This window comes from Pseudochaenichthys georgianus, chromosome 5 (genome assembly GCF_902827115.2).
Source record: "Pseudochaenichthys georgianus chromosome 5, fPseGeo1.2, whole genome shotgun sequence".
NCBI lineage: Eukaryota > Metazoa > Chordata > Actinopteri > Perciformes > Channichthyidae > Pseudochaenichthys > Pseudochaenichthys georgianus.
This window is the reverse complement of record NC_047507.1, coordinates 35,035,455-35,052,575: the sequence shown is the minus strand read 5'-3', so window position 1 is coordinate 35,052,575 and position 17,121 is coordinate 35,035,455. Positions and strand designations below refer to the sequence as shown.

General features: G+C 40.9%; 1 protein-coding gene across 1 annotated transcript in view; it reads left to right on the top strand.

Moving 5' to 3' along the window:
- Nucleotides 1–17,121, top strand: part of il17rd (interleukin 17 receptor D) — a 46,228-nt gene that overhangs the window by 8,017 nt on the left and 21,090 nt on the right. The window contains exons 2-3 of the mRNA XM_034084149.1: nucleotides 12,405–12,459; nucleotides 15,229–15,351. Coding sequence (XP_033940040.1) covers nucleotides 12,405–12,459; nucleotides 15,229–15,351 — 178 coding nt within the window. The remainder of the gene's footprint in view (nucleotides 1–12,404; nucleotides 12,460–15,228; nucleotides 15,352–17,121) is intronic.

Below are 17,121 nucleotides of genomic sequence, written 5' to 3'. Positions count from 1 at the left end.
GAGTTTGTATCTTTTCAAAGGAAGTCAGGGTTTGTTCCTGCTCCTGTCTCTGTAACGAGCGAGAGGTTTAAAGACAAACTGACACAGCAGGAGAGGAGCAGCTCCTCCTGGAGGAGGAGGAGGAGTGATGAAGAAGAAGAGGGGGCGTGGGGGTCATTGAGGAGCAGTCATGCAGGAGGAGGAAGCTGCAGGTTTTGTTCCTGTGGTGGGAAATCCCTGGTTGGCTGCCCCTGAACACACACACACACACACACACACACACACACACACACACACACACACACACACACACACACACACACACACACACACACACACACACACACACACACACACACACACACACACCTACCTCAGTGTTTGCTTTGTTGCACTTCACTTTTTGTTTCTAGTGTTTTTCTTCCGGTTTTTTGTTCTCGAGCTGCAGATCTGAGATCAGATGTGATTTGTATATTTGTAAGATCTCACAGGGAATTGATTCAAATGTGGTTCATTTTAAAGAAAAGGTGATCTGACGATTTTAGTGGTCAAGGGTCAACGTCACTGTGACCTTAGGAAACACATTTTTGGTAATAGTTCATGAACTTACATGCTAATTATGCACATTTCACACAAATGCATAATAGTTCAAATTATGAATTGATGATATTTTGCTAAGAAATGGATGTTAACTGCGAGGCAATTCTATTAATTTGATTGTGTAGAAGAAGAAAAAGCAGTCACACTTTTTAAGAACTTACTATGTGCAGTTTATTTTCTCACGTTTGTTAGTTTTACATCCTCTCTTGCTCTGGTAAAAGAAACGTATGCCGATCTGGTGCCAGATCATTACTAGCTACCAAATACCCGTTGACTGAAGCTGCCTTTTAAAACAAAAGCATAAACAACTAATTAACACAAAAATAATGACACTGAATAATTATTAGAATACTCTATACTTGACAGCAATAAATAACATTCTTAACTACTAAATAACCCAAAACAATGCATAGCTCCAACAATATAACTTCAACTGGACCTCATGCATCTGGTGTTGCTGGCTATAAACCCAGCCCCCCACCACACACACACACACACACACACACACACACACACACACACACACACACACACACACACACACACACACACACACACACACACACACACACACACACACACACACACACACACACACACACACACACACACACACACACACACACACACACACACACACACACACACACACACACACACACACACACACAGATATCTGAGTGCAGCCATGCCGTCCCATATGGTAGTGTTTGTGTGTGTGTGTGAGACAGGAAGACATTAATACAAACAGGGCTGAGTTTTATAGCCCAAAGGCTTTCTCATGGACTAGCCCTTCATCGACTTTGCCCACGGGACGCCGTGAGTCTTCAAGATGAAGACAGATTCTGATGCCAGGATCTGTCTTACTTTTGGTACTTGCAGAAACGAGTACCGGCCAATGTTTCAGTCCACTTTGTACAAAAGTATCTGTTCTCATGACATCCTTAGGTGCTGATAAAGTATACTGGCAGCTAAAGTGAACAGAATTGTGTATCTTTTCGTGATCAGATACGATTTCAGTCTTGACCAACTATTTAAAAAGCTCTAATGCTGGTTCCCCAAACAGCACCGTTGGAGCTGTTTGTACCTCGGCTCTTGAGCAGTTAGTTGATTAAAGGTCAGCCTGTGAGGTTGTCCTGTGGTCTCCATCCCACATCTGGAACTGGTCTGCTCCCACAAAACAAAACGAGAGAGATGGAGAAGTCTGCTACGTGAACCTTGAAAGCTGTAATTGAAGGAGTTCCTGTTTAATCAGATCCCTCCATCTCTTCTTTCTCATTTCCTTCCTTCTCTGCTGGGCTTCTGATTACCTCTCCCAAAATGCTTCACTCCCCCCCCACCCCCTCTGAATCCTCCTTTTGCTGTATCTCCTTCCTTTTTCCTTGTTTCCTTGTGCTGCCTCGCTCTTTCCTTACCTCCAGCAATTTGATCCATTGATGTTCAACTAGCTTAGCCTGCAATTAGCTGTCTGATTACTGCAGGAAGTGTGTGTGGGGGGGGATTCCCAAGGGAAAGTCTGCTTTCTTTAGGGTTCAAGTTTCCCTGTGTTTTTTAGATCTGTAGTTCTCTTCTGTTCTTTGTAGTCATTTTCAAAGTGAAAAACACTCAGCTGCAAGTTCTTTTTTGTTACTTGAATTGATATTTTCTCTTTGTTTTTCTTTTAGGACTTCTTTTTTTCTTTGTCTACTGATGAGTCTGAGGGTATTCAGGCCTCAGGGCGTTGGTGTGAGTGCGTGTGTGTAATAATGATTATTACTAGTCAGAAACACCTGGCAACAGGAAGGGAGAAAATTGTCAGTTGTAAAGATGAAGGAGTCTGTGTCACGATACTAAAATGACGACTTCAAGACGTTTCCTAACAAAATATTCTCAAAACTGCTTCACACGTAAAAATAATGAAATGTAATAGATTCAGAAAGAAAATTCAAGGCAGGATGATGATAATATGAAAAGATGATATAAAAGAAAAAGCGGATTATTGTACCATAGTGTGTTCATGTATTTTCTTCAGTGTTGGAAGAAGGACTCTAATCATTTTCTTAATTAAAACTTTAAATTCTTTGTTCCAAAATTACTCTTTTACAAGTAACCTTCCTGATTTAAAAGCAATACTTGTGTTAATGTACTTTTCAACACTGGTTTATATCCCACCAGGACTTTGTTCACAAGCATCTTAAGTCACTGGTTATTCCTCTCCCTCAGAGTCCTTCAATATGACGGTATATACAGCGCAACGCAGAATGCAGAGTGATGTGTTTTTAAATGCAGAGCTAGACGAAGAAGAACTACGGTTACATGAGTACCAGATATTTGTAAAGTAGTTTATTTTTAGTGGTGCATGATAATTATCGGCCCGATAATTATCGGTCCGATATTAGGAATTATGACGTCATCCCGATAAACCCGATAAAAGTATTAATAGCCCTGATAATATACAATATATTTTTTGGGTAAAAAAAAGAAAAAAATACTGCGGTGTGGGTGGATTGGGATGAGGGGCGCTTGTTTTTCACTCGGCTCCTCACGTTTTGCCAGTAGTGTGGTATAGTGGTTTAGGAAGAGGGGAGTTCTTCACAAATCCAGCGCTCCCTTCTCATGCCTGGCTGTGACGTAAATGGTGTGCGGCGGTGAAGCCAGGACAGTAAACAAACATGTCGTCGGTAGTATGGGACTATTTCAAAGTTTCAGAGTTAGATAGTTCACTTGCTATTTGTATTAACAAATGCAATGCAGAAGTTCCACGAGGAGGGAAAAAGGCAACGAGCTATAATACTTCCAACCTGATTAGTCACCTGAAACATCGCCATCGCTACGATGGTGTGTTAACAGCGTACGAAGACGCCTGCGCTGCTAAACTAGCGGCGAATCCAAAGCCAGCTGCAAAGGCACCGGGGCTTTTACCTAGTGCTGGGGGGAAACGATTATTTCGAAAACGATTAATCGGGCGATTATTTGATCGATTAGTCGACTAATCTAACGATTATTTTTCTGTTGTTCAATTCATAAAAAACGTAATGTAAAAAAAACGTAATGTAAAATATTTTTTTTCACAATACTGTGTCTCAGGGGATCTTAATATTTAACAAACTATTAATGTGTTATACCAGATTAACGGAAATAATCTCAGCTAATTGACGATACAAACCATGTTTACCAAAACAAAACACAAGTCTCATAAGAAGAAAAATGCTAACGGACATTGGCACAGAACTCAAGATAAAAGTACCCTTATTACTCATCGTAGCTGCACATACAAGATATCCGATTAAAACTGAGACTCCACAGATTATGTAGGTATATAGTATCATCACTGAGTGATCCGGACTCGCGACAGGGGAAGCAAATCAATCAATCAATCAATCAATGTTTATTTATATAGCCCAATATCACAAATGTTACATTTGTCTCAGTGGTCTTCACAGTGTGTACAGAATATCAGTATGACAATACGACACCCTCTGTCCTTAGACCCTCACATCGCACAAGGAAAAACTTCCAAAGAAAACCCAGTTTAAAGGGAAAAATGGGAGAAACCTCAGGGAGAGCAACAGAGGAGGGATCCCTCTCCCAGGACGGACAGACGTGCAATAGATGCCGTGTGCAAATACAGTCATCACAACACGTACCTTTACAGAGCTTCTAGGGAGATCGTCTCACCACCGTAGCTGTCAATCTGATCAAAAGACGTGTTCAATGGCATTAAAATGAGAAAAAACGCGGCTGAATCGGTTAATCCATAGGTTTTTAACGTCTATGTATAAAAAAATGATTGAATTTATAATCCATAATTCCATTTTTCCATTTATGTAAAAATCGGAGAGCAAATGCTAGCTGCTAATGGTAGCCACCACAGCTAGCTGCCGTTGTGCTTGTGTGATATGCCAACTCCATTTGGCAAAGACTGCAAATGCGTTTTGGACTAACTTTAAAATATTCCCATGCTTTTGAAGACCTAGGGCGAGATGTTTTCGTTTGAGGGCTTCGCGCGCAATCCTGTGAGGAGGAGGTGGTAGCCGTTTCAGTCTCCATTGTGTTTGAAGTGCGATTGCGAACTGCTTGTTGCTTTGTTTACACACCCACGTGTGTGTAGCGACGCGTCGACGCGGAAATATGTCGTCGACGATATTTGAAGTCGAAGATATTTGAAGTCGACGAAGATATTTGATATTTGAAGTCGACGCGTCGACTTCAAAATATCGCGCTACAGCACTACTTTTACCTATCGACGAGGCTTTTGAAAAAGGCAAGAAGTTTGCCACAGACGACCCCAGGGTTAGTTTTGTTCATAGTAGTAATGCTCATGTCATTTGCTCACTACTAGTCTTTTTTTTACCACCAGGTGTGCAAAAACTACAGGTACATTTAATATATATATATATATATTAGGGCTGTCAAACGATTAAAAAATTTAATCAGATTAATCACAGTTTAAAAATTAATTAATCATGATTAATCACCATTCGAACTATGTCCAAAATATGCCATTTCTTTATGTATATTGTTGTGGGAATGGAAAGATAAATGAAAGAAGGCGGATATATCCATTTAACATACAGATCTATGTTTATTATAACATTTTTCTGCGTGTCAAAATGAAAGACAACCCACACACCTATCAATCATCAACCCGTGGGGTCTTAATTCATTACGTGTTGATTTCTATCAACGGGGGAGTACTTCAGGAAAGTCGACAGAGGGGGGGGGGGGCTGCTAGTGGAGTACTTCGAATCGTGACCACAGAGTGTGAACGTTGTGATCAGCTGTTTTAGCGCAGTTCTCCAGTGAAGGGGGGGGGGGGGGTCTCCCTCCGCAGCCGGTTGGCCTCGTTTTGGCACAATTCCGTTGTACAGACCGACGTTAACAGCAGCCCTGTCTGTGCACACGGAGACCGACTCTGTCGTCCGGTGATCTAACCGCCTTCTGAAAAAGCTTCACAAGTACGTCGGTACGCAAATGCGCTTTGTGACACAAGTGACGGTACGCATTTCAGATTACGCACATATCCTGCACCAGTTATGTGCACCCCTGTACTACAGCAAAATTATTCTCCGTCGGGACTTCCTGCAACAACACCACGCCGTTATCAAAGATGTTCTATTGAGAAGACGATCACTACGTGACAAAAGTTTTCAAAACCGTGGCTACTGAAATCAATCTTACTGTCTGTGCAATTTACTCCGCGAGTTGGCAGACTTTATTTTGCTTACTTTAACATCATTTTTCATGGTGGGGCTAAGCCATTTCTTGGTATGGGTGTAGCCTACCCCAGCCATACCCTGGCGCTGCCACTGGTGGCATGTATGGGGCGGGCCATTCTGCACATGCGTTAAATGCGTTAAATATTTTAACGCAATTAATTCAAAAAATTAATTACCGCCGTTAACGCGATAATTTTGACAGCACTAATATATATATTATATTATTATTGGGTATCGGTCTTGAGAAGCAGGAAGTTATCGGTATCGGTTTCAAAAAAACAATATCGTGCATCCCTATTTATTTTGACAGTGTTTGTTGATGTGTATACTAGGGATGCTCCGATCTCCTATTTCGGGGCCGATCGCCGGAATCAGTATCGGCCGATACCGATCGCCGATCCGATCGAGTGGGCGGGGCCTAAATGGAAGATTTAAACATCACTTTAAATCTTCCATTTAAAGTGATGTTTAAACTCAGTTAATGCTCATTCACTGGAGCTTCCACAAACAACAATCAACTTAATTATTACATTCAAATGATGTACATTATTCAAGTTAACATTCACTTTGGATAATAACACGGGAGAAATGAGCGGAAGCGCTCTCTTTTCCTCTCTCCCTCTCTCTCTCCCCCCTCTCTCCCCCCTCTCTCTCTCTCTCCTGACAGCCTGTCAGTATCTCATGCAGCTCACTGATCCAGTAATGAGTGACCCGACAGTGAAGAATACATATATTTATAATAACTAGTTTAGCTTGTTCCAGAGGTAGATAAAATAGCTAAGTGTGTTAGTTCTAACTCTTGTGTGTTTCGTTCCGCTTACCGGTCCGGCGGGCGGAGCTGCAGGATTTCTGCTTCACACACACGTTGCATACCGCTATTTTACTGTCTTTTTCGGACACCTTAAAATAATTCCAGACCGGTAAAGCCATTTTGGCGAGCTTGTTTTGCCGCACACAGAGAAAAGTGACATTTTACGTCAAGCGATCGGCTCTCGTGATCGGCATGTTTAGAGAGCACCGATCGATCGGTAGAGAGTGAGTATCGGCCGATCTAGATCGGTGACCGATCGATTTTGAGCATCCCTAGTATATACTGTATGGTTATTTTAAACCATACAGTACAATTACATATCGTGATATTCAGTGGCGACTGGTCATTAGGGGCAGGTGGGGCACAGCCCCACCTAGTGTCAGCAGTAAGTATTAAAAATAATGATTACAAAAAAATGCAAAAAATTAATTTAAATATAAAATATATTTTAAGATCATGTTTAATCATCAGATTCATCTGTACATTGCTGTTTTAGTCCGTGTTCTTCTAATTAGTGTCTACAATCAATCAATCAATCAATCAATCGATCAATCAATCAATCAATGTTTATTTATATAGCCCAATATCACAAATGTTACATTTGTCTCAGTGGACTTCACAGTTTGTACAGAATATCAGTATACAGTGTGTGCCTATTGAGCTGTTTAGAGTCATGTGGGACAAAACCAGATCATGCCCCTCCCTCTCACTGTCTAAGTCAATGGTGACTGTAAAAACTACATTGCACATGCTCAGAGTATTTTCCTATTTAATGTGTGTGAAAAATAATGACCATAGGGGCATAGTGCTGCCATCCCCACCATACGTCATCTCACATAATTCAGAGCTGATTGGCCATAAGTACGTGTGCTGCGAAAAGTGTTTATTAGTGTTATTAATAATATATGTTTAGTATGGTTTTGGAAGTGCGCTCCAACATATTTGTTGATCTTGTTTATTGGTAAAATATTATTTGTTTTAAAGTTCAATAAATGGTCAATGAATAATCGTCAAAATAATCGTGATATCAATTATTGACCCAAATAATCGTGATTATGATTTTTTCCATAATCGCACAGCCCTACCCTATGATCATTATTTTTTTGCCACACACATTAAATAGGAAAATACTCTGAGCATGTGCAGTGTAGTTTTTACAGTCACCATTGACTTAGACAGTGAGAGGGAGGGGCATGATCTGGTTTTGTCCCACATGACTCTAAACAGCTCAATAGGCACACACTGTATACTGATATTCTGTACAAACTGTGAAGTCTACTGAGACAAATGTAACATTTGTGATATTGGGCTATATAAATAAACATTGATTGATTGATTGATTGATTGATTGTAGACACTAATTAGAAGAACACGGACTAAAACAGCAATGTACAGACGAATCAGATGATTAAACATGATCTTAAAATATATTTTATATTTAAAAAAATTTTTTGCATTTTTTTGTAATCATTATTTGTAATACTTTCTGCTGACACTAGGTGGGGCTGTGCCCCTGCCCCTAATGACCAGTCGCCACTGAATATCACGATATGTAATTGTACTGTATGGTTTAAAATAACCATACAGTATACACTAGGGATGCTCCGATCTAGATCGGCCGATACTCACTCTCTACTGATCGATCGGTGCTCTCTAAACATGCCGATCATGAGAGCCGATCGCTTGACGTAAAATGTCACTTTTCTCTGTGTGCGGCAAAACAAGCTCGCCAAAATGGCTTTACCGGTCTGGCATTATTTTAAGGTGTCCGAAAAAGACAGTAAAATAGCGGTATGCAACGTGTGTGAAGCAGAAATCCTGCAGCTCCGCCCGCCGGACCGGTAAGCGGAACGAAACACACAAGAGTTAGAACTAACACACTTAGCTATTTTATATACCTCTGGAACAAGCTAAACTAGTTATTATAAATATATTTATTCTTCACTGTCGGGTCACTCATTACTGGATCAGTGAGCTGCATGAGATACTGACAGGCTGTCAGGAGAGAGAGAGAGGGGGGAGAGAGAGAGGGAGAGAGGAAAAGAGAGCGCTTCCGCTAATTTCTCCCGTGTTATTATCCAAAGTGAATGTTAACTTGAATAATGTACATCATTTGAATGTAATAATTAAGTTGATTGTTGTTTGTGGAAGCTCCAGTGAATGAGCCCCATTAACTGAGTTTAAACATCACTTTAAATGGAAGATTTAAAGTGATGTTTAAATCTTCCATTTAGGCCCCGCCCACTCGATTGGATCGGAGATCGGTATCGGCCGATACTGATTCCGGCGATCGGCCCCGAAATTGGCGATCGGAGCATCCCTAGTATACACATCAACAAACACTGTCAAAATAAATAGGGATGCACGATATTGGTTTTTTGAAACCGATACCAATAACTTCCTGCTTCTCAAGACCGATACCCGATAATAATATAATATATATATATATTAAATGTACCTGTAGTTTTTGCACACCTGGTGGTAAAACAAAGACTAGTAGTGAGCAAATGACATGAGCATTACTACTATGAACAAAACTAACCCTGGGGTCGTCTGTGGCAAACTTCTTGCCTTTTTCAAAACCCGAGAACTTTTCACCCCATTTTTAGCGCCTGCTGAGAGCAGGTACTTTCCTGGGAAAAAAAAGTACGACAGTTCTGATTGGCTTGGCGATTGCAAACCACGCCCCGTAAAACTCTGAAATGTTTTGTAGAGCCGCCATTTTTTTTGCTCGCTATATTAGCCCAGAGCACCAACTGAGAGAGTAGTTTATTATGAAAAGCAGTTATGGCAAGCATCTACCGCCACCTACTAGGGGTGTAACGGTTCACAAACATTTCGGTTCGGTACGTACCTCGGTTTTTTGGTCACGGTTCGGTTCGGTACGTTTTCGGTACAGCAGAATTTTTTTTCACAAAACAAAACATATATATATATATATATATATATATTTTTGTATTATTATTAAACTGTGAATAATGTATTCACTCAAATAAATACAAAATATAATAAAATAAACATTAAGCTGCAGCATTTCGATGAACTGAAATAATCTGTATTTGAACTTTACTGTACAAGTACTCACAAAACATAAACCATTAGTTTGGGGTTTTTAATTATTATTAAACTGTGAATATTCACTCAAATAAATACAAAATATAATCAAATGAACATTTAAGGTGCAGCATTTCGATGAACTGAAATTATCTGTATTTGAACTTTACTGTACAAGTACTCACAAAACATAAATTATTAGTTTTGGGTTTTTAATTATTATTAAACTGTGAATATTCACTCAAATAAATACAAAATATAATCAAAGGAACATTAAGGTGCAGCATTTCGATGAACTGAAATTATCTGTATTTGTACTGTACTGTACTAGTACCTAAGCAGCCAGTTTGACATTATGACTTGCTTGTCATTGTATTTTCATGTTCTTTAAAGAAAAATGAACTTGTCCACATTGCTTGCCGAAAGGGCAGATCTGCTGGCACTAGCTGCTGTGGAGAACACCCTCTCGCTAGGGACAGAGGTAGGAGATACAGCCAGGTAGCGCTTTGCTAACATGGCAACATAAGGATATTTGCCGTTTGTAATAGCTTTGGCTCGGTCTGAACTTATTGCCAGTGGTGGAGGCTCAAATGCTAGCGGGAGTTGGGTTTGCACTTCAGTCTTTTTTCTTTTGGTACCCGTGATATTCACGTTCGAGTGATGCCTTTTCAAGAGTGTGCCAGTTTGATGTGTTGCCAGCCGCGTAACCAATGTTAGTTGAACAATGCCGACAAACAGCTTTGGTTCGGTCCACCTGTCTTTGTCCGTCATCATTGTACGTAACTGCGAAACCAAAATGTTCCCAATCCGGAGACTTCAATGATGCTGGAGGATTTTCGAGCTAAACTTTATCTGCGTTCGCCATTTCGACAGTTCCTCAAATTACTGACTACATTTGAACGCATCCCTCTGACCAGCTCGTCCAATGAAATGACTTGTTTGCTCTATGACGCGTTGAACACAATGGGAGCAAATTACTCTGAATGCTGCGACGCAGCACCTGAGATTACTTCCAAGAAGTTGTTCACGTTCTCAATTTTTTACGTTTAACGTTATATTCGTTCGGTACACTTCGGTACACACGTGTACCGAACCGAAGGGCCCGTACCGAATAATTTCGGTACGGGTACGTGTACCGTTACACCCCTACCACCTACTGAACTCACCATGAAGTGGTTTGTGGCCTGCCAGTAAACCCAAAGCAGCAGAAGAAGAAGAAGTGACGTCAGCGGCTCATTTGCGTAATCTTCCCTCAGGGAACTTATTCCGGTGTGAACGCGATCTGTAGTAAGTGCCCTGGGGTACTAAGTGCTCTGGGGTACTAAGTGCCGGGAACTAAGTACAGCAAAGTACTTGGTGTGAACGCGGCTAATATGGTTCCAGGGTCCATGTCAGTGCTTGTTTGAAGGTCCTGGGAATACATTCTGGCAATGCAGGGTCTTCACAAGTATATAATTACAAACATGTGTGTGTGGATGGGTTCTTGGGGCATAGTGACTGCTAATTAGCATGGCACGCACACGCACACACACGCACACACACACGCACACACATACCCAGTAGGGAGTCTGTCTGATTGGTTTCAGGTGTGTGTCTATGTTTGTTGTGTGACCACAGACTGACACCTCTGTAACAAGGTGGAGAAAGAGTGTGTGTGTGTGTGTGTGTGTGTGTGTGTGTGTGTGTGTGTGTGTGTGTGTTGAAAACAAGGTCAAAGCTGTAAAACTTCAGAAACATACCTCATGAGACTCCACGTCTTTGTTGTGTGGAACCAGAAAAAAAGCAGTCAATGTCTCACTCCTCATTGTGTGTCACTCTATCGGCTCTCCTTTATGTTTCATAAAGCTTATGGGAAATACTTAATCCAGGGAATGTTTATGAAAGATTTCAAACAAGCAGCCACATGTTGTTGTTCCTCTGGTCAGTTAGATTATTAGATCAGTTATACCAAGTTGGGTTTTTTCTTTTTTGGACGAGGATCCTGCACTTGACCCGCCTTGTTCTTGGTCTGGGACATGGCCTGGCAACCTTCAGGTCACCAGGCCAAGTCACCATGGACTGAGCTACTATTGGCCCAAAGAGAGGGGAACCTAAAGTGTTAGCAACATGCCAAGAGGGCCGCAACTAAAGATTGTTTTCCTTACCATAACTACCATTTGATACTGAAGAATTCTAAGTACAGGTACTAGTTTAAGTATATGTAGTTACCGATCCCCACAATGACTATAATATATGTTCTCTTAAAATGACTACTTTTATCCTAAGTGTATTATTGAATGGAGGACTCTTACTTCTGACAGTATTTAGCATTGAATCCATGTAGTACTGTTATTTCTTCTTAATGAAAAGAGCTTCTTAATATTAGAATATCAGCTTTTATATATCAATATTTTTCCTCCCTAATATTGGTATTGAAAAATCCAATATATATCCAATTCATGTTTTACTTTTTATTTATTGACTTACATGTCCTTTTTCTCATAAAACAAAATGTATATCTTTACAGGCAGTAAAACAATACAAAACAATCTGCCTTATTGTGTGCCTTCAATCCGAAAGCAGTTATTTTCTTTGTTTGATGTGAATGGGGGGAACAAATGATGAAAATGATGGAGTAGCCTAAAAGAAAAATATTTAAAGTAGTCATTAACTGCAGGGAATGTTATTTGGGAATGTATTTTGAATGTCTGTCTTTCTCAACATTCCTTTAACAATGCGTTATTGAAAAAGTGTCTTTAATTGTATACATGTCTCTCTTTCAGGTGCAGTCTGATGCCGATGGCGGTCCCAGGTTGGCTGTCACCCTTAGAGCTGACAGTGAGTTCCTCTTTAATTCTCTTCATCTGCACAATTACTAACAACGTAGCAACCTTATCTTTTGCTATCAAAAAATGTCAAATAAAAACTGAGTTATCTTAATGCAGGAAGAGGGGATTGTCATGTCGGTCTAAAAAAACCAAACGGGAAATATTAGCACTTCTGGTTTGCTCATCTCGAATCAACAGTTTTTTGCATGTGTGTTTGGTTAGATGTGTGAACTGAGGTCTGTGGTTAACACAATACTTCAATAAATACCCCACTCAAGAATGTCAGTATGTGTCTTCAAAACGGCGGTTGCACTAAGTCCCTGAATAAACAATGAAACGTCATCAATGCGAACATTAGCCGCGTTTAGTTTAACGGTGGTGACGTGAAGTCATGTGACTCTGCTGTAGTTTATTTAGCCTAATATTAGTTTTTTACTTTTGGTGATTGCATTTGTACTTCAATGTGATGTTAATATGTGGAGATGATCCTGCTGAACAATATGTGTAAGTATCATAAACATGTCTTACTTTTTGCAATGTTACAACATGGAATGCAAAGAACCATTGTCTTTTTGTCGGGGTGCCCTTGCTGATTTCCAGGTCGGCCTACATTGAGATCTCCTGGAACATCATCCAAATCGATGTGCAGTTTCTTCTCATCACACATCAGAGCAGAGCCTTTTCTCATTTCCCATCATTAGTTAGCATGAAAACCTGAAGCCCCCTCAGCGCTTCCTCCTCCCCCTCCCCCTCCCCCTTTGTTCTTTTCTCTCTAAAAGTCAAGTTCCTGAGCCGTAGCCGATCCCTGTCTCCTGCCTTTGTCTGTGACCGTGGGCGAGAAGCACTTTCAGATTACTGTGTGTGGAAAGTGTCTGGAAAGTTTGTGTGTTCTTGCAACAAACCCTTAATCAAACTGCAAGTAAACCATCAAAAGAAAATAATGAATGAAAACGGAGCAATATCATAAAACAAAGTTTAGTAAGTAACATGGAAAAAAGTCTAATAATCAGGCGAGCTGTTTCCCTCTGTTCCCAGTCTTTATGCTAAGCTTAGCTAATTACTTTACTGTACAGAAATGACAGCGATTGAGCGGTATCGATCTTTTATTATCAAACTGTTAGCAAATAAGATTATTCCCTGAAATGCCAAAGCGCTCCTTTTGAAATACAACGTGACTATTCAGTCCTTTCTGATGTTCCCACGTCTACTAATCTCAAGAGAAGCCATTCATTTTCATTCAATCTAATCGAAAGACATATTAGGTCATCAGTAATGTGAAGGTCAGGGGTCAGAAGGTCATGTGACTTTTAGGATGACCAGGCATCCGGTCCTTAAAACCAGATTAGATCAAAAAGTGTGTGTGTGTGTGTGTGTGTGTGTGTGTGTGTGTGTGTGTGTGTGTGTGTGTGTGTGTGTGACCTCTGACCTCCAGGAAGTGACTGATAGAGGTGGTGAAATCAGCTAAATGACATGATTCTGTTAGAGATTGTATTGTTGTCTTAGTTCTTCCTTAAGCTAAGGTGCACAACCTGATAAACATTAAGGTGTTACATTAAGTCAGGCTTTACTATCAAGCAGCAACAACAAAAAACATTAAAATGTCAAACTGGCTCTTTCCCCTTACATTAACAGCAGCTGAGTCTCAAGGTTATTGTAGTATTTAGAGTCATTTACCTTACCACACCAGAAGCACATTACTCAGAAACTCACTTTTAAGGACACAAGGAAAAGTAGATGAAAGTACATGAAGAAGAGCCACTGTTCTAAATTCCTCTTCCTCCTAGTCTGTTTCTTCATCTCCTTTCAAAGGAAGCCTCTTGGTAGATGAGAAGCTTCTCCCCATTGATCCATAGAGATTGAATACACTGCTTTATGGTATGGTCACGATATGGAGGACAGAAGGAAGAGGAGCATGATGGTGAAGACGAAGGCTTTTCTCCTCATCATCACTTCTCCTTTGGCCCTCTATCCTCCTCTTCCTCTTCTCCTTTGTATTATAAATACATTCTGAATGCAAAGAGACGGAAAAGAGGAAGATAAGATAAATAAGCTCTGACGAAGGAGGAAGAGGAGCGACCAGCTGTGACCTTCTCCTTTAGCCCTGAACATGACCCTGCTTTGTAGAGGAGGAGAGGAAGAGGGGCAGTGATTCGTATCGCATCCTAACCTCCTCCCTGTCATCTCCATCCTTTTTAAAGCTCCTCTTTCTCCTCCTCTTCCTCACCTCAATCCCCTCCGTCAATGGGTGGTTGGCAGGAGGAAAGGGGGGCAGTCAGTCGTGTCTGAGCTCACGCCTCTTTTCTTTCTTCATCCTAAATCCAGCCATTCTCCTGTGTGTTCATGGCTGGCTGCTCTTCCTCCTCCTCTTCCTCTGCCTCTTCGTCATTCATGAGATAAAACAAGAGACAGGAACAGGAGGAAGCGTACACACACACACACCTTTTTTAGTAAGAACATTTATCGGACATTCCCTGCAAAAACCCTGGTAATCTCTACACTTAAATCCTCAATTAAAACAGCTCTTCCGCGCTGCATTCAGGGACTAACAGAGGTTTAACTTCCCTGTGCGTCATTGTTTGTTTAGATAGTTTAACCTGAGAGGAGATACAGCAGGTTATGTGCTTTTCTGGGTTAATTCACACTTCTAATTCACTACAAAAATAAAACGTTTCTAAATTGGGATTCTGATTCCTCAAGTAAAATAATAAAAGCAGAGGACGATGCTGATCTGTGCAACCGTTTAAGTATGTCGTTTTTTTTTCTGTCTCTCTCCCTTCAGATTGTTCAATAAACTACCCGTTGGGAAAACATGTTATCCACGAGGTCGCCAACGTTTCCTTCAGCCATCTGGCCTGCGAGGATCAGGCTGCTGTCATTGTCCACTGGTCTGCAAGTCCACTAGGTACCTGTCTGCCTGCCTACCTGTCTGTCTGCCTACCTGTCTGTGTGTGTCTGTCTTTCTTTCTGTTGTCTGTCTGTCTGTCTGTCTGTCTGTCTGTCTGTCTGTCTGTCTGTCTGTCTGTCTGTCTGTTTGTCTGTCTGTCTGTTTGTCTGTCTGTTTGTCTGTCTGTTTGTCTGTCTGTCTGTTTGTCTGTCTGTCTGTCTGTCTGTCTGTCTGTCTGTTTGTCTGTCTGTTTGTCTGTCTGTCTGTCTGTCTGTCTGTTTGTCTGTCTGTCTGTCTGTTTGTTTGTCTGTCTGTCTGTCTTTCTTTCTGTTGTCTGTCTGTCTGATTACTTGTCTATGTGTTTACATTGTTCTCCAACTTTCCTTCTTCTCCAAAAACATAATGACATCACTATTTGACATTCGTGCTTCTATTGGCTAGCACTCCAACACATTTCATGTGATATCTCAAAGCGGTTAACCAATCACAACAGAGCAGGCCAGCTAACCAATCAGAGCAGACTGAGCTCTGGTTTCAGACAGAGGGTGAAAAGAGGTGCTGCAGTATGAGACAAATAAAGACTGTTTGAACTTTAAAGCATGGAGACATGTCACAGTTGAGGAACTAAATACAAATATGAACCTGAAAATGAGCATACTATTTCCTTTTAATAAAATGTTTTTTAAACGATTTCAAAACGCAAACTGACAACCACTTTCTATAAAGACAGAAAGCAACACTGATGAAGTAAGGGTTAACTCTTTTACAAAGACTCCAAAGTACAGATCAAACGTATTGTGTGGAGACACACCAACACGCAAGGAACAAGCTGACAAATGGCCCGCATGCTGCAGCTCTCCACAGCCCTTTATCCCCAGGCCCATACGAGGGAGCACCCACGGGAGGCGGTACCTAGAGAGAGAGAGAAGCACACAAACCACAGCACGTAACACTCACAACTTCAATTAAAAACTCTTCTGGACAAGCAGAGTAAAGTGTGTGTATACGAGTATGTAGGTTTTATATTTGAAGAAGTTATATCAACTGATAACAACGACTTTAATAAAAACAATTTCAAATTATACCAAGAAAAACAATAAAGCTGATCATTTGCTTGATACAACTTTGACTTGCTATATCGCATTACTGTTCATCCGTAGCAATATTAAGAAAAGTTTTGAAAATTGTTTTTGGGAAGTTGTGATATTTTTGTAAAACTTAGAAGAAAATAATCTGGATTTTCACATGAATCCTTTTTCACCTAAACCCCTCGAGGAAGAGCAGGAAAGAAAAACCTTCAAAGTGCTTAAATCTGTAAGATTACTCCGTGCGTGCGTGTGTGTCCCTTTGATCAGGCTTGGGGACTAAGAGAGAGGATCACATCTCACACTACAATACCTTGATTTGGCCATGAAGGAGTGTGTGTGTGTGTGTGTGTGTGTGTGTGTGTGTGTGTGTGTGTGTGTGTGTGTGTGTGTGTGTGTGTGTGTGTGTGGTGTGTGTGTGTGTGTGTGTGTGTGTGTGTGTGTGTGTGTGTGTGTGTGTGTGTGTGTGTGTGTGTGTGTGTGTGTGTGTGTGTGTGTGTGTGTGTGTGTGTGTGTGTGTGTGTGTGTGTGTGTGTGTGTGTGTGTGTGTGTGTGTGTGTGTGTGTCCGACTGTAAGGTGACCCTTTCTCTGTGACAATGTGGCCCCTTGTTTCCTCCCAGAGAGACAGAAATGTTCCATGTCACAGTCGCATGTGAGCAGCAGCCAGAATCAGTCATCTGAGGAGGACAAATGTTCTTACAA